The 20,908-nt window shown below is 35.0% G+C and overlaps 2 protein-coding genes across 5 annotated transcripts; both read right to left on the reverse strand.

The window, feature by feature from the left end:
• Nucleotides 1–839: 839 nt before the first annotated feature.
• On the reverse strand, nt 840–9,603 carry LOC105252112 (SPARC). 2 transcript variants are annotated; one of them, XM_011259348.3, is made up of 6 exons: nt 9,430–9,603; nt 4,803–4,885; nt 4,251–4,460; nt 3,680–3,898; nt 2,326–2,676; nt 840–1,990 (listed from the first exon to the last, which is right to left on the reverse strand). In XM_011259348.3, the coding sequence occupies exons 2-6, from the start codon at nt 4,875–4,877 to the stop codon at nt 1,937–1,939; spliced, it is 909 nt and encodes a 302-aa protein (XP_011257650.1). In that variant the 5' UTR covers nt 4,878–4,885; nt 9,430–9,603; the 3' UTR covers nt 840–1,936. The 2 variants fall into 2 exon arrangements, with proteins under 2 accessions (XP_011257650.1, XP_011257649.1); XM_011259347.3 differs by having other exon boundaries at nt 4,251–4,466.
• Nucleotides 9,604–15,047: 5,444 nt separating this feature from the next.
• Nucleotides 15,048–20,253, reverse strand: LOC105252111 (ras GTPase-activating protein-binding protein 2). 3 transcript variants are annotated; one of them, XM_011259344.3, is made up of 9 exons: nt 19,925–20,253; nt 18,216–18,400; nt 17,910–18,090; nt 17,190–17,555; nt 16,552–16,995; nt 16,288–16,483; nt 15,545–15,807; nt 15,286–15,451; nt 15,048–15,205 (listed from the first exon to the last, which is right to left on the reverse strand). In XM_011259344.3, exons 2-9 carry the CDS (start codon nt 18,311–18,313, stop codon nt 15,060–15,062), a joined length of 1,860 nt encoding a protein of 619 aa, XP_011257646.1. In that variant the 5' UTR covers nt 18,314–18,400; nt 19,925–20,253; the 3' UTR covers nt 15,048–15,059. The 3 variants fall into 3 exon arrangements, with proteins under 3 accessions (XP_011257646.1, XP_011257647.1, XP_011257648.1); XM_011259345.3 differs by having other exon boundaries at nt 20,169–20,252; XM_011259346.3 differs by having other exon boundaries at nt 16,552–16,968; nt 19,925–20,252.
• Nucleotides 20,254–20,908: the final 655 nt, after the last annotated feature.

Below are 20,908 nucleotides of genomic sequence, written 5' to 3' on the forward strand. Positions count from 1 at the left end.
CCGGTCAAGATTCGTGTGCGTCACGCGTATTTATGCGAGAACGATTCTTGATTTCCTCGTCATATGTTCGTCGTCGTCTCGTCGATAAGCTATGACTGGACGTATGAATAAAAATGAAATAAACAGAGGAAAAAAACAAGGTAGAACATGTTTACCATAATTCGCTTCAAATATCTCGTTATAAGAAACTGTGTAAATATCGAGCTGTATTTTATTGTTGACATCTTCAATGTTTGTAAATGTTGAAATAACATTATTGCGTTTTACAAGCATTTGAAATGTAAAATTTAGTTGTCTAGCTTTCATCTCCCCTATATACTTGGAGAAAAAAATGCCTTTTTATAAAAATATTTGGATATAAAATTAAAAACAATTTCATTATTATAAGCATATATGCATTCCAATTCGACAAAATATTTTAAACAAGTGATCTTTACGTAATTAATACGAACGACAATGTAAATAATAATTGATTCAATAATTTAATATTTATATTTGACAAATTATTGATTCTTGTGCGCAATAACATTTATTAATACATTAATAGAATTAATACACATTAATTAAAAATATAAAGCTCTTCATATATTATCAAGTATTTCAATTTTTAAAAATAATCGAAAAAGGGTCGAAATGCAGCATAATATATAATGTTACTTTGAATTCTGTAATGATTTAATTGCATATCTTTAAACGGATTAAACTATATACGTTACAACAAAAGAAAAACGGAAAACGATGTTTGCAAGGACCAAAAATATCTGGAACGTGTAAGAGAAAGTGGACGAACGATATTATTTTTCTTTATTGATGGAAAAAGGCAGTGATTTTATACAAAAAAAATCGCATATAGAAAATATGTTGCTACAGGGTAACAAATTATACTACAGGGGGCGCGAGCACGAATTTTTATATTGAACCTAACGTATCTTATATAATATATTTCGGAACACTTTTTTCTTGAGAGATATGCTCGGAAGGGGAATCTTTAATTTCTACGATCAATTCTGTATCGTCATTGGACGGCGAAACGGACGGTTAACGACATATGGCGGGACGATCATAAAATGGCGAATAAATGTGTAAAAGATCCGCATTATTCGAATATCTCGCATCGACGAGTTTGTCGATAAAGTTCAACTCCACTTACATTTATTTTTAGCTTTATAGTCGCATGGATATTCCTGGATAAATTTCTCTTCCCTTAATTGACAAATGACGAACTTCTGTTTAATACAATTTATTAGTTTTATTTATAATCGAGACGTATCCCTTCCCTTTATCCGAAAAATTTTCCGAATTAAATTCTCTGCATCGTTTCTGACTCAAATTTCCCTGTCTCGAAAGAGCAAATATCTATTCGCAAGTTTCATTTATACGCCTTGAATCGCGTGTCCTTCATTTGACTTGAATTCAAATTAATTGATGCGACCGTAAGTATCGAGACGTTCGATTGCATATTGGAATTTGAATTCTTCCATCCGCGTAATCGGTCATAATTGCAAATCACGCCGCATCGACGATAAGGCCTGTATTATTGAGGAGCCGAGTTGGAGTAGCCCGATTGCTTGGCACTTAACGAGGAGACGACATGGCATGGCACGGCAAGGCGTATCGGCATCGCAACGATACGGCCTCGTCGCATAGTATCGACTCGTCGATGCGTGCGGGGCCTGCGTGCTGCCGCGACCACGCATGCGCGTTCGCGATGATTTTTCCCGCCATTTTTATTCGCCCTCCCCTCTCCCTTCTCCTGCCCCACCGTCCGCTGCCCTGCCCTGCCCTTCCCTGCGCGTTACTCGCGCCCTTCGCGCCTTCCTTGACCGTTTGTCTGTCCTGCTATTGTGTTCGCATATCCCCGATCTACTCTATCCCGTGTCTCTGTCGCTCGCGCCCATCTTCCGTCCTCCTCCGAGGAGAAGGATTCGATGAGTCTCTAATCCTCGTGAGTCGCTTCCGCCAATTCATCGCACTTGTCATCTATGTCGTCCTGAAATTGTAATTATGCTGTTAGATCGATCAAATTAAAGTCTCGTGAAATATAATAATTTTGCGTAATTAATTTTACGTATTATAGATTGGTAATCTGATTAATCAGATTCCTGAATATCCTTTGATATCATCATTATTCGTTATTAATATCATTATTATTTAGAATTGAATCAAAGAATGTTTTATTTTAAAAAATAGCAAGACATCGCAATTTTATGAAATGGAATAAAATAAAGAGTTTCTATAAGGAAATAGATTTTTAGCTTTATAATACTTTGTATGAGATATTGTTTTTCCTTGGAGAGAAAATAGTTGAGAGAAAAAGATGGATACCTCATCGAGCTGTAGACACTTGCCCCATTCGATCAGCGTGATCTTATGATCGTTGTCGACGTCACAAGAATCGAGGAAGGGCGCGATGCAGTGTTCGAGGGCCATTAAAGGCGCCCTGATCGGGAAGAGCTCGTGCCTCGACACCGCCCGGTCGTGTGGATGCCCGTCCAAGTCGCACCACTTCCAAATAGCCGCGTTTGTCCAACGTAATGTGTGATTGGTTTCGGCCTCGCGTTGCATCTTCAGGTAATGTGACGGTAATTCTTGACGATCTGCCAAATCGCGCATTATGTTGAACAACCAGTCGCGCATTCGCCTGGGAAAGTCTGCCATGTCCTCCTCCTTACACATCTGCGTGTATCAAGCCAATTTAGCATTTTAGAATAAAAGTTTTGAAAAGATTTCGAGAGATTTGATTAAAATTTTATCTTTAAATTATTTTTTGATTTTAGATCTATGCTGAGAAAAAAATCTGATTGCATTAATTTGAAGTCTGGTAGATTCAATCAGTCTGGTCTGTTTGGAAAATTGATGAATCAAAATTCCTTTAGGAAGATGAGTATGATTAATTTCTTCCTGTTAAATTTATCAAATTTTCTTAGTAATAATACTAAATTTATAAAAAAATGGCATCACTTTGTTTAATTAATGTAACAAGAAGTTTTATAAATCCAACTGGAAAATATTAAAAAAGTCCTTAGTAAAGTCTATTAAACGTTCTAGTTATAAAAAATCGAGTCTTATGATAACTAGAAATTCTGCTTCTAGTTTAATCAAAATACCTTCCTATCACGTTTTGTTGATAAAATCAAATGATTTTTCTCAGCGACAGCAAATATGATTAATAAAAATAATAACTTTGATTAATAAAAAATATCCAGTATGGTTTATGTAAATGGTTTATGCAACATAGTTTATATAATCATATCGCAATATTATTTTGCTTTATAAAGATACTAGATGGATAGATAGATCATATTAATAAATACGAAACACGCTAGTATAAAAACAAAAATATTTGGTGGGAAAAATAATAAAGTTTTCTTTATAAACATTGGGATTTGAAAAATTTATTTTGCTTTGTTTCTCTCAATCTGGAAAAAAACAAATGTTATTTATTTATAAAAGCGGATAGATGCACACAATATCTTTCTATAGAATAAAAATTCATAAAAGCGTGACTTTTTCTTGTTTACCAAAATTTTGCGCTCTTAGAAAAATAAAATTTTTAAAAAGTTATATAGATATTTTTTTCAAAGAGCAAAATAATTGAAAAGTTTTAGTTTTTCACTTACATAACGATATATCATAGAAAAAACGTACATGTATGTATTTGTAACGGAATAATACTCACGGGCATCTGTCGGCACTCGCCATAGTACTCGATGTGGACATGTTGATAGTCGGGGCCTTTACACCTGGCGTCACCGGTGTTGCAAAAGCAACGCGCTTGATACACCTCGCAGTCGCTGCCGAAGGTCTCATTATAATTAGTGCAGACCTTACGACGCGGATCGACCTCCTGGTTACAGAGCTCCACGCAAACGCACTCGGCCGTACCCTCTTCCGTAATCTAAAATCGAAGAAATTATTCACATTCTCCTTCTTATTCTATCTGTCATAAAAAGAGGATTAAATTCTTACTCGATATTGAAATATGTTAAGATGCTTATGTATTCCTTATATTTATTTCAATATATTATTGAATGCTAGATGTTGGAGGTGAGAGATAAAAAAGATCTGAAGGATATATAAATGAATACAAAATGAATATTAAAAAGAAGATTTAATATTAAGAATTAAAAAAGTTAATTTAGAGGAAAATTATAGAGCAAATAAATTTCCTAGGTAATATTTTTAAGTTATTTATTTGCAACACGCGAATCAATCTTTTATATATTAAAAGTATTTTCTTTTCGACGAACCTGGCAAATGCGACCAGCGCCGCAGTGTTTGTCCAGGCACGGGTCTGTCTGGAGTTGCTGCTTCGATCCAGCCTCGTTTCTGCCATTTTCGAGAATGACCTCAGCGTCCTCCGCCTCCTCGGCTATTTCATCAGCCTCCAGCATGTTCATGATCTCATCTTGAACGGGCACCTCCGTTGTGGTCGTGCGACGTCGATATTTCCGTCTATGCTGAGACTCGATTTAGATCAAATCAGATTAATAATCCTCTCTTTCTTTCTTATATTTTAAATTTAAACAATAGAACACATATTTTATATACATATTTTAAATAATAGAAGATAACTAAATTTTTTTTTATATAATCGACGTTCTCTCTTTTAGTAGTATTGTATTTTATATAATTTATATGCACGTGGAATATAATTGAGAAAAATTTTGAAAGAATTTCAAAGAGAATTTAATTTATTTATTACATTACAGTTTAAATTTTATTTTTCCTTTGCAATTTTGTGATGAAATTGGAACAATTTTATTGTAAGTCACAATGCGTGTCGTTACGAGGGATAGTACCTGTAGGGCGGATACATCCACTATCAGGACCGCCAGGAGCAACGCGATCAACAATAGCTGCAGCTTCGTCCGCATTGCGATTTCTAAAACAAATCGATATCGATGAATATCGATGAATAACAGATGCGATGCATCTGCTTTAAATTAATGGATATAAAATGAAGAGAACGATCTCTTTCAATCTTAATAAAGTTCAATGACAGCTGAAAGATCGACGCTATCAGCAAAACGGAGAGCTTAATTTAAACTATCTTCATTCGTTTTCTATATTTTTTAAATACGATCCTGGCTTGTGTGTTATTAATGTCGTTCCACTTGTATGCGACACAGAATTTATTCAAAAATTTCCAAGAATCTTTGAATTCTGCACATTTGAATACCGTGCAAACAAAACCGTAAAGTCCAAGAATTCAGATTTTTCTCGGAATAGATTCAGCCCCGAAATGGGTTAATATCCCTGAGCTAAATCTGGTGCAAGCGACTCTGAAACGGGTAAATAAATCAACCATCCATTTCTCGCGTCCAATGCTTTATTACGTCGTTCTCAATTGATGCTGGCACGAAAGACGAGAGTCGCGAAACGTCTACTTGTTCGAAAAATCTACTCGACTGCGTAACGCGACACGCATGCACGCATGCACCGATCAACGGGTCAACGCGAGACCAACGATAAATCTCGTGGGACCTTAATAGGAGCAACGAAGCGATAACCTAGATATATATATTTGAAAATCAAGAATCGTTTCACACAGACACATCCGGATTGATTCGATCTCAGAGCGCGCTTTTAATCCGCGTGACTTCGTTTGACGCTGTCGCAACATCGTTCCCTCATTCTCGTCACCTTTAGCGGTTGCATATGACATAATAATCGGCTTACGACTCATCACTTCATCGTTGCATTTTAACAATGATGAAGGACGCGCGCACGCGGCATAACGTCAGCGATCGGCTGTTGCATTTGTCAGCGATGAAATTTGAATGCGATCGAATTCATCTTACAAATCATGTGATTGTGGATTTTCTATGTATAACTTAGCAAAAAATATTTAATACTATTCGAATATTATTTAATATACATTCTATGATTCAAATGATTATAAAATGCAATACTTTTGAACTTGAACTTTATTTTTGATAAATTAAAATATATACCATAAAATGTTACTTACACAGTACATTGTTTATTTACTTTAACTATGACATATTATTTTCGATCATATTAATTTTTTATTAAAAAGACAGCAATTCTTATATACATACCATTAAAGAATTAGAGAGAGAAAGAGAGAGGAAGAGAGAGAGAGAAGCGAACGCACATGTGTGAAAACGCACAATGTATACATGTCATTGGAACGTAAATATCCCATGACAGTACCAAGTATCGGGGCATTCGGTTGGTAAACTACGAATATTTTCAAGTCGTCCATAAGTTAAACGCATTATGCTCACCATCGAATTTTAATTCCGCTTAATTGCATTTGAGATGTTCATGATTTGTTAAGTCGATTTTGAATCACACACAGTTCATAAATTCTATAGTCGAAGAACAATCAATGTGTATTGTGTTTTTTTCATTTCTTACTGACACGAAAAAACCATAGACATAATAAGTATAATTATATTATGGCAAAGAAATCCACGAATAATTGATGAAAACTCAAAATCTATATTTGTACGTCTGACATATTTATTTTTATTAAATGAGAGGATCATCATTTATATAAAATTAAAATAATTGAGAAAAAGAATTAATAAAATATAAAAAAAGAGAATTAAAATAAAAGATGACTCATATTTGATATATGCTATTCTGAAATTTATCCAAAATGCGAATAAAATGTTCATATATCAATAAATTAAGAAAATAAATATTATATTTAGATTTTAATACATCTCAAATTACAAAGAAAGATGACAACTAATTTTGTAATGTGAATATCCAGAAAGACTACTAATCTTATCAAAAGTGTCCGTCTGAACTCTCCGCGAAAAATTGCGTAATACTTTATTTCGGCGGCTATTAATACGTAATTGCGTATGGACCGAACGAGAGGAGGCTTTCTGCGTAACGGGTTAAGGTCTCGTCTCCTCTTCTCCATATGGAGTATGGAAGAAGCTGGATGCTGACTCTCGACCGCTCAACGTCATCTCGTTGCAGCGCGTTCGCGGTGCGTCGCGCGGTTCTTCAGAAAGCGTAGCTCAAGTACGCGCAATGTGCGTAGGAATCGCGCGTGCGACACATGGCCCCCTTTTTTATCGCGCCGCTTGTCGACGTGGGCGAATCATTTGCGTGGGTGGAACGAGAATGTTATTTTTTTACGAATCCGAACATTATTTAAATTTATATGAAAACGACAAACGATGAATGATTGTGTTACGAATGGAATCTATAATATTCTGATTGATCAGTGTTCACAAACACAGAGAGAATTTTAGTTAAAATTATACAATAAATGATTTAATGATAGAATAAATAAAACAAATCGCGAGTGCAACATATTTCGATACGAGTTGAAATGAAAAACCAATATGTAAACATACATAGTTCCGGAATAATAATAAACTTTAATTAAAATTAATTAAAATTACATATCTGAATAAATTAATATGGAACAAATATTCTTCGATATTATTTTTTTAAAAGTAAATATGTATTAATGAGAGAAGGGGAATACAGAATGAATTTTATTAATCAAAGGCAATATGTAATTCAAAAAAATAAATGAATATTCTATCAATGTAAAATAATATAATGTACATAGTTTTAGAAATATGTTGGTTTTAATTTTTTGTTTGCTTAGTTTGCTCAATCATTACGCCCACGAAACATATGATACCATAAAGCTAAACTCATCTTCCCCATGTTAAAGTACTAGCTCCACCAACGCGGAATTAAAAGTTAACTAATTTGCTGACGAGATATTCGCTGAATGCGTTGATTCAATTCGTTCAATTGTTCGTTCAATTTGCTCATAGAGGAAGTTTATACACAAATTAATATTATTATAAATATTAAGAAACTGTATAGAATATACATATATCTATAGTTTTTAATGAAAATTATTTACTAGTTCATTTCTACAAAGTAATTCTGGAACAACAGAGTTGTAAAAATTTATTGCAACAATTGTATAATGTGATGATGCATAATTTAATTAAGTTTTCAAGGAGTCCAAGAATTATTTCATCTGTAATATAATCAAGAGTTTAAATCACATTATTCACGTTGAATCTTGTTTTCAAATGATATGTATATCAGAGTATTTTTTCGAATAAATTCTCAAAAATAATATATTCCCAACAGTTTCTTATCGACTCGAACTTGTGCATACCATGACATGAGAAAAGGTCGAATGATTAAGTTTGTTCGAAATGATTACAGAGAGCATTGCTATTTTAAGTTGTCTATATTAATAGAAAATTGCAAATATCATTTTATGCTTTCAGACTTTTATGTAAATGTTAATTTTTTTCTCATTTATTATTCAATAGCGTTTAATAAGTGATATAAAGCATAACATAAATTATAAATACAAATGCAAGGTTTTTTCGTTAACAATTTTGTAACAAGAGTATCTTTCTTTTCTAGATCTTCGCAATGATAGCACCTCAACAAATAAAGGATGTTGGATTTCCGTCCCAGGAAGGATACGATTTCCGAGTAACATATGATAGAAGATAAATTAATTGTAAGTACGCCCACTGATATAAAATAGCCATCGTATGCAGTTCTGTAAGTGACTCATATTGTGTGAAAATTAATTGGGACGTTATTTGCTGCAATAATTTAATTAAAATATTACATTAAAATATTTATTAATTTAAAATATTATATTTGTTTTCATCAATTTATTTGATTCAGAATGTAAATATATCGATATATACAGAAAGTTTATCAGAAATTCAGTTCTGCAGAAAGTTAAAGAAATTTCGTTAAAAATGGAAAAACCCATAAAACTGCTAAAACTACCCATAAAAGAGGTTTCTCATGATTTACGATACTTCTTTTATATACCTAAATTCTGACCGTAGAAGCAATCTATTGCCGGTCTATTTTATTTTCATCCGTGTACGATTTCTGATTAATTCTACCGTATCCAGGTAGCTGTGTCGGATACGTGTGTCAGTCTGTATATATGATATCAATCTGACAACATATATTTTATTACTTCTAGTTTTAGAATTGTAAATGCTTTCATAAACGTAAACGTTTCTCAAATTGATAAAGATCTAATTAATTTGAAACATTCCTCTATATTTATATTTTAATATAAATATAGTAGGAATGTTTCAAATTAATTAGATCTTTATTAATTTGTATATTTTAATTAATGAAAATATCTTCTCTACATAACAATAGCAAATTTGGCTATCAACAAATTATCTAGATTAATTAGTTTAGATATATAATTTCAGTGAAATTAATTATATTACGTAAAAACAAATAATATCCACATGGTATCGCATAATAAAAAAAATCACGCATTTGGATATAAATAATAAATTATTCGTGCGTAATAATTAACACAAGTAATAACAGTGATCGAAAATATCTTAAACATAGGAACGCGCGGGAGAATAACTGAGATTTTTAACAAGACGAAAAGTCGCAAATTGCTCGTACCTCGCGTTGGCGTTTCCTCGCAAACCGCTTCCTCCGTTCACTCGAGGTTTTCCTTTCTCAAGAAGGATCGAGAAGAGAAACAACCCTCCAAATCGGCCGCTGGACCGTTACTGACTGCGCTCGAGGCGCGTTGCGGCATCGCGCCGATCTGTCCGGAGCGATACCGCGGAGGAAAGATGATTTCATCTCTCGCGTATGTTTTTTTTCTTTCTTCCTACACCCCCGTCTGATCTTTCCGCCGCACTCATACATGTCCGTCTTACGCAATGCGTACAACTCGCAAATAATCGACTGTCTCAATAAAATTTTTATTTTTCTTTCAATATCGATTTTTGATGATTGCTTAAATTTTCAATCAAATATTCCGATACATTCTGATAAAATTTGACGTAAACTTAACACAACAAAATAATTAATGCTTTAATCATGCTTATATTTAAAATATTGTTATATTTTAATTAAAATGAAAAATTTACGCCATGATATCAAGATTAAAAAACTGTATAATCCGTTATTAATCGATCACTTAATGAATTTAAAATTCTTATTCTTGCATTATATCTATTTCTATCAATAATAATAATAATAATATATATATTTTAATTTATATAAATATAATTATTAAATTATATTATATAAATATAATTATTAAAAAGTTCTGAATCAACGTATACATCATTCTTGTACATTTTCTCTAGCACTATCAAATGATGATTCTAATATGTTTAGTAATTTCGACAAAATCGATTACAATCATCAAAAATGTAATTTTTTGCGCAAAGTCAACTAAAAGTTTTTAGCAAAATCAAGGTATGTTGCGATAAATAAAGAGATGCTATAATAAGGGTTGGTAGTAAGATAGGTATATGTATTATACTAAATGCAAAAAGTTACAATACATCTGATGTTTGTTCTTTTTCATTTTTTTCCATTTAACATTATTTTTTTTTCTCTTTCCTCTTTATCGCAGTAATATTGTTTTCAATTGGTTGGTACACGCAAATTGGCCTCTGACAGACCGAAATAAAAATGTATGCTACAAAAATTCATAACTTATTAACCGCCGTCTTCTAATTATTATTATTACATTATTATAATTATTTTGTATATTTTTTCTTCATATTCTTTCCTTCGTTTTCATTATTATATATATTTATCTTTATTATTAATATTATAATATAGTTACTTAAAAACGAAAACATTCACACTAAAAATTTGCAGAGCTCTCTTTCAAGTATGTAAAGCGATGATCTCGCGTGAACTACGGTTTTGAACACGTTGTACTTGAACACACGGATATGCACATGGACGAGGACATAACATGAAGTCAAACGATGTGAGAATAATCGTGTAGAACATTTTATAATAAGTGGCAGGCGAAAATTTCGGAAGTCATAATCTGCGATTGCAAATATTAAACAACTACTATTATATATTATATCGTCCAGCGTAAAATAGTTTTTTTTCTTTCGCTCTCTCTTTCTCTCTCTCTCCCTCATATCTTTTTCTCTTTATATATGAATACGTCAATTGTGCTGACTGAAGTACTAGATACATATATATATATATATATAGTATATATAAACCAGCCTCTCAAGTTGGAATAAAAATGATTCTGGAGATATAGTCTATTTTTTCGTGACGTTTAATGTACAAGAGGATATAGAATTAGAGACGATTTTTTCTTATTCATACAAATATCCCTTTAAATATGCTCTACATATGTATACAAAGTCAAAGAACAACTGGCGTTTTATTGTTTGAACTCTTTCCTAGTATACATCATTTCTCGCATACGGTAAAGGGAAAATATTTTACCACTGCTGTATTATACGTAGATCTTGTCTAAATCAACGAATATATTCAATAAAGTGCAATTTACTTTTGTCAAAATTTTGTATTAATCAAGCACATTCTGCACTTAATAATGAGCACGCCAAAGTCATGCTTATCCCTTTAACTTTGTTTTGATATTGTATTTCCTTGGGAATTGGCACAGGAAGCATATGCACATATCATGTTACTTTCTGTTTTAATCTGTATTTGTATTTATCGCTCATAATATGAGTAATAAGTGAAAAATAAAATTCTCAACTATATTCGTGAATGTCCATGATTTCCAAGGAATTACGAAAACTTCAGTCAAAATGTTACGAGTTGAAATTGAATTTATGGCGAGGTAACAACGTGTACGGTAGCAACGTGTTCCACTTGGTACATGTTTTACATAGTCTTAAGAAGATGTCATATGTAAATGTTATAAATATTTCGTTTTTTATTTTTAAAGATATATAGACTATGAAATAGAATGATCTCGAAAAGATGATTCTTTTAGTATTTTAATTAATCCATATTTTAATGACATTTGAAGTGAGAGATAATAATAACTGATGTACAAACACACAATATGAAAAAGATGTATTATTAAAATTATGTTTCATGTGTCATGCTTAATTTTTGAAGAATTTTAGATTTATTACAAATCGTTAATCACGTATGATAAAGGTTTATTACATCTTTGAAAATGAAAACTATAGGAAAAAAGCTATTCTTCCGCATTTCGAGATCCTCTTTTAGAATCACATAAAACACATGTAATATATTTTCTTTTCTGCCGCAAGGAAGAGAGAAGTGATAAAGTGCTTCATATCTTGTATATTTTTTGTTTCATGTTTAATGATAAATTTTTCTTTTTTCTTTATAACAATACTAAAGTGCCAATTATGTGATAACTACAAAAATTCGAAAATACGCTTCCGCGTTTTACTAAACTAACTTAGAAAAGATTTGATACATCGAATCTTCTCGTTATATTTTTTCTACATAGCGTTTAATATCTATAACGAAATTTAGATATAGGTTTAAAATTGGAACGTTACATATCCAACGCTTGTCCGAAAGAAGGATACTGGTGGCAATTTTGCTTTCCGCTAATTATCGAAAACCAAACCGCAGAAGCGTAGCCACGCGAAACCTATCTCTTTATCCGTGTCTGGATTTAAATGGTCGCGTCGTCATCGTCGTCGTCGTCGTCGTCGTCCCGGGCTTTGTTAAACGAGACATCGGTATCGCGCGTATTACTACATGAATATTATTCACTAGAGAGGTTGCATGTTAAAAAAACGTTATATTAAACGAGCTAAGATCCCGGGCGGGCGTGCCGAGGAGTCAGGGAAAACGCGGTCATATTCCAGACACGAGGTGTCGCAACGCATTTTCTTTTTATTTTCGATTATAAACTACTGCGGTTGTAGAATCGCGTTCGTGCATGATCAATGTTAAAAATCTCCATCGATAATCTTGACGAAATGCAAGCTGACAAATTTTCTCTCTTTCACATACACACATACACACACACACACACATAAATTTTTTCTTTCTCTCGCGACATGCTTTTTTTCGACATCATAAATTTACTTATTGATTGCAACGCTGCTTTATTCCTCGTCTTTCGACGCGTCGATCTTTTACATATATTATTGCATCGCTATATGACTTTGATTTTTTCAAGATTCCGATTGCTCGATATTTTAGACACTTTAAAAATTGCAGGACAGTATAGTGATAGTGATGAGGCCAGAAAACATATTGTCCAGTCACTAATAATCGCAGAATTGTTTTCGCATGTTGCTCGTAAACTATTGCTGACTAGAATTCTCATTTTTGCTTCATATTCTAAATAATTTAGAGTATATGAACATATTGAGAAATATAAATTAAAAATATAAATATATAGATAAATATAAAGATTACATTACACCTAAAGAAAAGTTATAACATGTCATTTCTGAGAAAGCTGCTGCTCATACAATTGTATATGTATTTATTTCATTGAATTATATAACTTTTTTTTTTTAATAATAATCACAATTTTTGTAAAAGCAGCACAGAATCTGCTGATTTTATACAAAGATTAAATATGTACTAATTTTTATGTAGAATTCCTGATTTTACATAAAAAGTTAGATTCAATATTTTATGTATCTTTTGTTTCTCTCAAAATTCAGAATACGATAGAGCATTCTTATAAAAATTGCAATGTAATTAAACAAAAATCCCATAATTCAATTAAACAAATACATACACAGTTATACAAACAGCATTTTTCTCGAAATGTAATATATTCTAATTATTATTGATTACAAACTTGCAAAGAACTTTAATAAATGACTGAATTAAGAAAAAATTACTGTGCGTAAACTATATAGTTTGTTTTTGTTGATTACAGTTTTATGCTCATTATTTTATGCTCGTTTAATGCTCATTATCAATTCTACGATAAATTAGAAAACTTAATTCTGGCCAAAACATCTCGCGACCGAAAACTTAGCGATACAACGTCAGATCATGCTCGTACGCGATTCTTACTAATTTTACCTAAACAAAAAAAAATAATAATAATAAGTATATATGTGAAGGAAGGGGAGGTAGATGCTAGAATAGAAAGATTCTATAAAAGAGGACAGAGTCGTAGTAGAAGATATTGAGAGAAGTAATTGTTTCTAGAAGCCGGAAAGAAGAGAAAGGAAAAACCAGGAAAAAGGTAGGCGCGAATAAAAAGTTCTGGACTGCAACAAGACGAGGTCATTGCGAGAAAACGGCGAGACCAGCTGCTGCAGTCTAGAAGCATCGTCCTCTTTGCGATCGATACCGGTCGATCGATGATCGGCAACAAGAATAGAAAAAAGAACGTAGGAAAAAAAAAATTAAACTTTTCCTTTTCCTTTTTTTACTGCGTGCAACCGGGATACAATTTTAGGATTTTGTATAGTTGGAATTTTCGTATAACGGAATTCTTTCTGCGTTATCTACAGACCCTTCGCCTGCGGCAACGGGACGGTTTCATCGACGGTTGTCGAGTCAACTCAGAGAAAATACACAAGACTACGTCATAACGACACTTCGTTGCTATTTTTTCCGATGCAATCTCGTTCGCTTCGTATTGAGTGTAGCGAACTTTGTTTTGCTGCCGTTTCGTCTTGCAATTCGGTGAGTAGAAGAAAACGCGCCAAGACAAATGCCACGCATTATTCTAAAACTTCACAAAAAAGAGTTCCGACACAATTTCCCGATTTCAAATCACGTCCCGTCGCCCCTTTCAGTTTATTTAAATTTTCCACACTCCGAAAACGTTCTCCGTTAATTTCCTTTTGGACTTGTCGCACGGCTGCACGTGTCTACGTTTGCGTTCCATTTGTATACTTGGCATCGCAAAGTCCTGCGGGATTGCCCGATTGTCGATGTACGAAGGACGAACTCGAACCGATGATCGTCGGCTCTTTTAAACTTACAACACATACCACTGAGCTCGAGGTCTCGCGCAAACGGAACATAATCCTCGTCCGAGATTCGACGAAGTCGTGTCTTCTGATGTTCGAGATCGTGTTTCGTATGACTCCTTTTTTGAGCTATGTCATCTATCGGCTGTTGTTGTTGCTTGTCGAACATTGTTGCAAGCGACATTTAAGCGTATGAGGGTGGCGCCGGTAATAAGGTCATGCGGCATACGAAAGTCTTGGATTCCATTTCTCGAAATGAAGATGGCAGATGCATGATGGTACTGGTGTGACTTTTACTCAATAGAGAGGAAATTAGGAGATTGTTACGGTTGTTGTGTACTGTGGCCGGTATTAGCGACGGTTTTGGTAACCGGGATTGCTTGGATTACCCGGTTGCCGCATGCCACCGCCGCCCCTACTGCCATCGCCTCGTGAAAACCCTCCACGACCACCTCGCGCACCGTGTTGTCCGCCTCTCATTACGCCTCCGGGTCCGCCTGATATTAAATTAATAATGAATTAGTAAGTTAAAAATTCTACTAATCTCAATAAATTGGAAAATTAATCTAGAGTTTACCTGGGCCACGTTGTTGTTGTTGTTGCTGTTGTTGCTGGCCACCCATGGATCGCATACCGCCATCGCCGGAGTTCAATCTTCCACCACTTCCATCCATCATTCTAGGCCTCACCTTCTTTTCCTCCACATTCAACTTTTGTCCGCTCTCGTCGGGATAATAGATAGGCTAAAACAACAATCGCATGATAAGATTAGAAGGAATTCCATATTTATTAAACGGTTATCGAAGAAGTATCTGATATCTGTCTAAGAAACGTACCAGAGAATTCAACACCTTTGTCACAACTTGTTGATCTTCGAACGTGATAAATCCATAATTAGGCACACGTGCAGTGTTATTTCCTCCTTGAGGACCTTTGCATCTGTCATTTGATTTACTGTGCACGCGCAATTCAGCGACTCTACCATAACGCTCAAATACTTGGCGCAAGTCATTCTCGGAAGCATTGTGTGGTAAGTTGCCCAAGAAAAGTTGATGAGCATCACTATATTGCCCTGGTCTTGTGCCACGACGTTCTCCATCTAAAAAAAAATATTATACACAACATAAAACAAAAATTGTACCTCTCAAAAAAAAAAAAAAATGCAAATTAAGTAATTAATATACTCTCTAAAAGTGAATCAGTGTATTATCACTGTAATCAGTGTTGTACTTATAACTGCTTGTAATCAGTGAGTATTTACTGTTTTTCAATGTTAATGATTCACTGATTCACGCTAGTGAAAGTAGTATATATACCACTTTCACTAGCGTGAATCAGTGTATATATACTACTTTCACTAACGTGAATCAGTGTATTATCACTGAAAAATATTAAATACTCACTGATTACAAACAGTTATAAGTACATCACTGATTACAGTGATTACAATGATTCACTTTTAGAGAGCAAAAATAAATATGTGTATGTATAATAATCCCATTTCCATACTATTAAAACAAAATTATATTTTTTAAAAATCATTTTTTCACTTCAATATTTATTTCGCATTTCTTTTTACCTCTTTGTACTAATCCTCCTCTCAAACCACGTTGTTGCTGGGGATGTTGTTGCTGTGGTGGCGGTTGATTTCCGCCCACTCGATGCGCCTGTTGTTGAACCGCGGATACATTGTTGGAAACAGATATAGAAGTCGGTACGTTGTTTGCAGGATGCAATGGCGATCTGTCATCCAAACGTAAATTCGTCATAGGTGGCTATAAAGAAAGATTTATTATTCATCATCTTTTTAAAAATTGTGATTTCACATCGAAATGATACTTACCGGAGACATGGACAATTTAGGAGCTTGGGGGCTAGTAGCACTGGTAGTACTTGGGAAAGACTTTACTAAATTAGCATATGTCTTGGGTCCGTTATTGTTGACAGTAGTATTCGAAACCTGATGCTCGGGTTCGGTCTCTTGCGCGGATGCAGTAAACGCTTCTGTTTCAGGCTGGTCATTCCTTTCCTCCGTTTGAGGAGTCTGCGGTTCACTTTCAACTTGTTGTTGCTGTTGTTGTGGTTGCTCACCATTGCTTAACTCTGTCTCCTGCACAAACTGAGACTGTGTGGTTGGTTCAGTTATATACGGATGCTGCTGGGCTGGAGGTGGCGGCGGTTGTTGCTGCTGTGGTGGCTGTTGATTGATCACCTCTTCATGCACCGTACCATTCAGAACTTGCTGCAATACCGGATGAACCTGACCAATGGATGTTTGCAAATAGAACTATATTATAACCTATGGTAAACTGTAGAAATTATAGCAATGTGCAAATTCAATTTATTCAAACTATTCTGTCTTCAACAATGTAAAATTCCTAGATTTTGTTTTTATCTTTTCCTTTCAATAATTGTTATGTATTGTACAGAATGTTTATTGCATTTTCAAACAGTTTTTGTGTTAATAATATTTTTACTAACATGTGGCTGTGGAGGTGCAGCGTAATACATTGGTTGTTGTTGTTGAAGAGGAGGCTGCTGCGCCGGAATAAGAGGCGGTTGAGCTTGTTGCTCGGCTGCTTGAGTGGGAGCCGACAACTGTTGCGCCTGAGTCTGGTGTTCATCTTCCTCAGGTTCGGATCGACCAATTTCCTCAACCTCTCTCTCGCCGCTTTCGCCGCCGTCCCCGCCGCTCACGTCAGCCTCATCCTCCTCGGGGAATATCAAGTCTTGGTAGCGGAAGATATCGTTGTGCACATAGTAAGTTTTAGGTGCCTGTACCGCCAATACGAAAGTTTGCGTGAACCGACGCATTGGTTGACCGGCGTTGGACAGTTCTCCAGATACCTACATAATGAGGTAAAAATATAGTAATAATCACATTAATCCTAAATATTTTATCTTGCAAGAGAATGTTATTTTAAGTAAATTGAAATAAATTATTACATTTATAATACAGAATACTATACAGAATATAAGACAGAAACTATACAGAATATAATACAAAAACTTTAATGATAATAAAAATGCATTCAATACATTTTACGTATTTAAACATTTTATCTTTTAATAAGAGAAATAAAATATATAATAAAAATATAATATAATAAAAATATATAATAAAATATATAACTATATAATTCTTTTCTATCATTAACTTAACTTAACTTAACTTATAAAAAGTTAATACAAAGAGTTTACCTGGACAACAACTCCATTTTCCAGAGTAAGTTGAGAATCAACTTGACTTATTTTGGCATGACAATCACGAAAGTTCAGTTGTTGAATTTTTTGGTGTATCTGTTTCTGACCAATGGCCGGAATACACTCTCGATTGGAATCCAATCCTCCGTGTACAAAGGAAGAATGTTGATTGTAGAACCTAATTAAAAAATTTATAAAAATTGTGATGTATCCATTTAAAATATTTATTAAATTCAAACGTTATGTCTGATTGTGATAAGAAATATGATAAAACTGGGAAAAAATTATTGATAATTCAAATACCTATGAAGATGGGCAGGAGCTTGATTCAGCAAAGTGTAATATTGTCGCACAAACTCACGACCTACACTCTGTGGAGAAGGAGATGCCTCCATGACCATTTTCTTACTTTCTTACTTTTAAAGCGATATTTTGCTGGAAACAGCAAATTAAATGTTGTAAAATCTTAAAATTATTAAGGCAGATATCTGAAACAAAAAAAGCACACATCGTAAGTTAATATACTATCAAAAATTTTTTATAATCACTAGTATTATGAATTCAACATGTCGATAGAATTTATATTTTTTAATATAGCACAAAGAGATTCCTTATATAGCAATATAATATCCTAATAGGATAAAATTCACAAAACCTTTATTAATATACATTAAAAATTGCTTTTATTATTATGAATTATACAATACAAATTACAATATAAAGTTGAACAAGCTATAATATCTGAATGTAATTTTTCCCGTCATATACTGTTTTTATTAGAACATTTAACATTAAAAAATCATCTCAACTTACACGTACAAATTTTGAAGAATAAAATATTGATATAAAATTTCTCCAGCATTATTATTAATCATACACGCAGTTACATACACAAACTTTGCAGTATAAATAAATATTATAGATACATACAAAAAAGCAAGAATGTATCAGTTTCAATCATTTTAGCATTTTTCTTGAAACAATAGAAATATATTATTTATAATACATAAATATGTGAGACTCATATATATTATTCATTATTTAAATATCTTGCTCATTAATATTTCATTACTGATACGATGTGAAATAGATTTTAAATTACAGATCGACATTAAACTGCTCATGCCATTATATAGTAAATATGCATTGTAATGATAAAATTTTTAAGCAGAGTAAACCCATATAATCGGAATCTCGGAATCGGAGAAGATGTACGCAGGTATATCTCTCTACGTAATCCACGGATATCCTCAGGCCATCCGAATCGCCGCGCGCCCACGCGCGCGCGCGCACATACGCAAGAGCTTATCCAAAATCCGTTTTATCACGCAGCAGACAAATAATCGGTGCGATACACAAAGGGACTGGCTACGCGCGTAGCGCATGGCAAAATTTTCGCATGCCATCTCTCCTCTCCTCTCCCACCCTCCGAAAGAGACCTCCGTTTCTCCATCTCTCTCTCTCTCTATCTATCTACTCAACAATCCCAACCACGCTGCAACTAATGTACATATCCCGTAGCACGTGTCTCTCTCTCTTTCCGTTCTTCCCCCCTCGAGGATTCCTCTCTAGAAAATTCGCTTTTCGCAGCTCGCGTCCGCGACGCGGATGAGGGACGAGACAAAGAAGGCTGGGAAGGAGCACGCGTTGGGAGGAAGAGCACGCGAACGGGATCGCGTCGCTCTTCGCTTCCATCTCGTGGATGCGAGAGTGCGCGGTCGCGCCCGGTCGCTCGCGCAAGCATGGCGATGTTTCCCAATAAAGGGCCGCGACACGCCAACGCGAACGAACGAGTCCGAAGCCCCGGGGGATCCGCCGACGACAGGCCGGGGATTCCTCCGGGTAGCGGGTCGCGTCACGTCCAAGCAGAAGTCACGATTCGACAACGTGCTCTGGTGGGTGCTTCTCGGGATGATCGTGCGCGAAGCCACGAGAGCGAACGATAGGATAGCTCTCGTCGAGGGACAGGAGCGACGACGGCGGTTGTAACGGGAATGTTGGGGTGTCTTTACCTTGATTTGAAGCGCTCTCGCGTTTGCAGGACGAAGACGCGGCTCTGGCACCTCGACGCGGCCGGCAGCGGCTGCTTTTGTCGCGCGGGAAGCCGACGAACGAGCGCGGTAAACGAGCTTTGCTGGGGTGGAACGCCTCGCGCGAGCAAACTCCGAGAACACAGAGCCCACGGTCGCGATATCAATTATAAAAACAGTTCGCAGCGTCGTATGTATATCGTATATGTGTGCGAATTACTCTTACTCTCTCCCGTTGTGTAGTGATCGTAGCGGCACTATGTCAGCAAATGCAGCACGCAGAGGGACCAGCAACATACGGAAGCGTCGTCGAGACTCAGATGGACGTGCCGATTCGCCGGATCGTGCCGGAAGCTACTCGGACGTCAGCGGCGAAGACGGAAACTAAGAGTTTTCCGATGCCCAATTGGCCGGGAGACGAGCTTCCAGATGGAATTTTTCCCGCGCCTGCGCTCCGACTAGGTTTTGTTTGTATTCTTGATGCACTTTTTGTGTACATTAGTGCAGAAAGTTCAGGAATGAAAAACAAATCTATTATTCTTACTATTTTTCTTGTACATTATAATTCGGAAAATCTATAAACAGAGCTTTTCACAAAGGATAATTTCATAAATTCTCGCCTTCGAAATTTCAGAAGTTAAGATTCTCTTTGTTCATGTCGGCAGCGGATGGGATCCGATTGATCACGTCGCCAATTGGCCAATTCAAAATAGGACTTTCTGATTGGTTAATCATTGCTGGTTACCCTAGCCACAGATCGATATAATTGGCTGTGATCAATCGGAACGTCGACAGGCAACGCTACATCTATATATTCTTAGTCCATGGTACATATATATGCGCGTACATCGACCACATGATGTCTAGTTGGTAAACTCGCTAGGGAAACGAAACGAATCTGACGCGTCCTGTACGAATTTATCGGACACGCTGATTGGCTATGGATATGGGATTTTAAATGGTTGT

The sequence above is a fragment of the Camponotus floridanus genome, unplaced genomic scaffold, assembly GCF_003227725.1.
Source record: "Camponotus floridanus strain SB8 unplaced genomic scaffold, Cflo_v7.5 scaffold3, whole genome shotgun sequence".
In the NCBI taxonomy this organism is placed as follows: Eukaryota; Metazoa; Arthropoda; class Insecta; order Hymenoptera; family Formicidae; genus Camponotus; species Camponotus floridanus.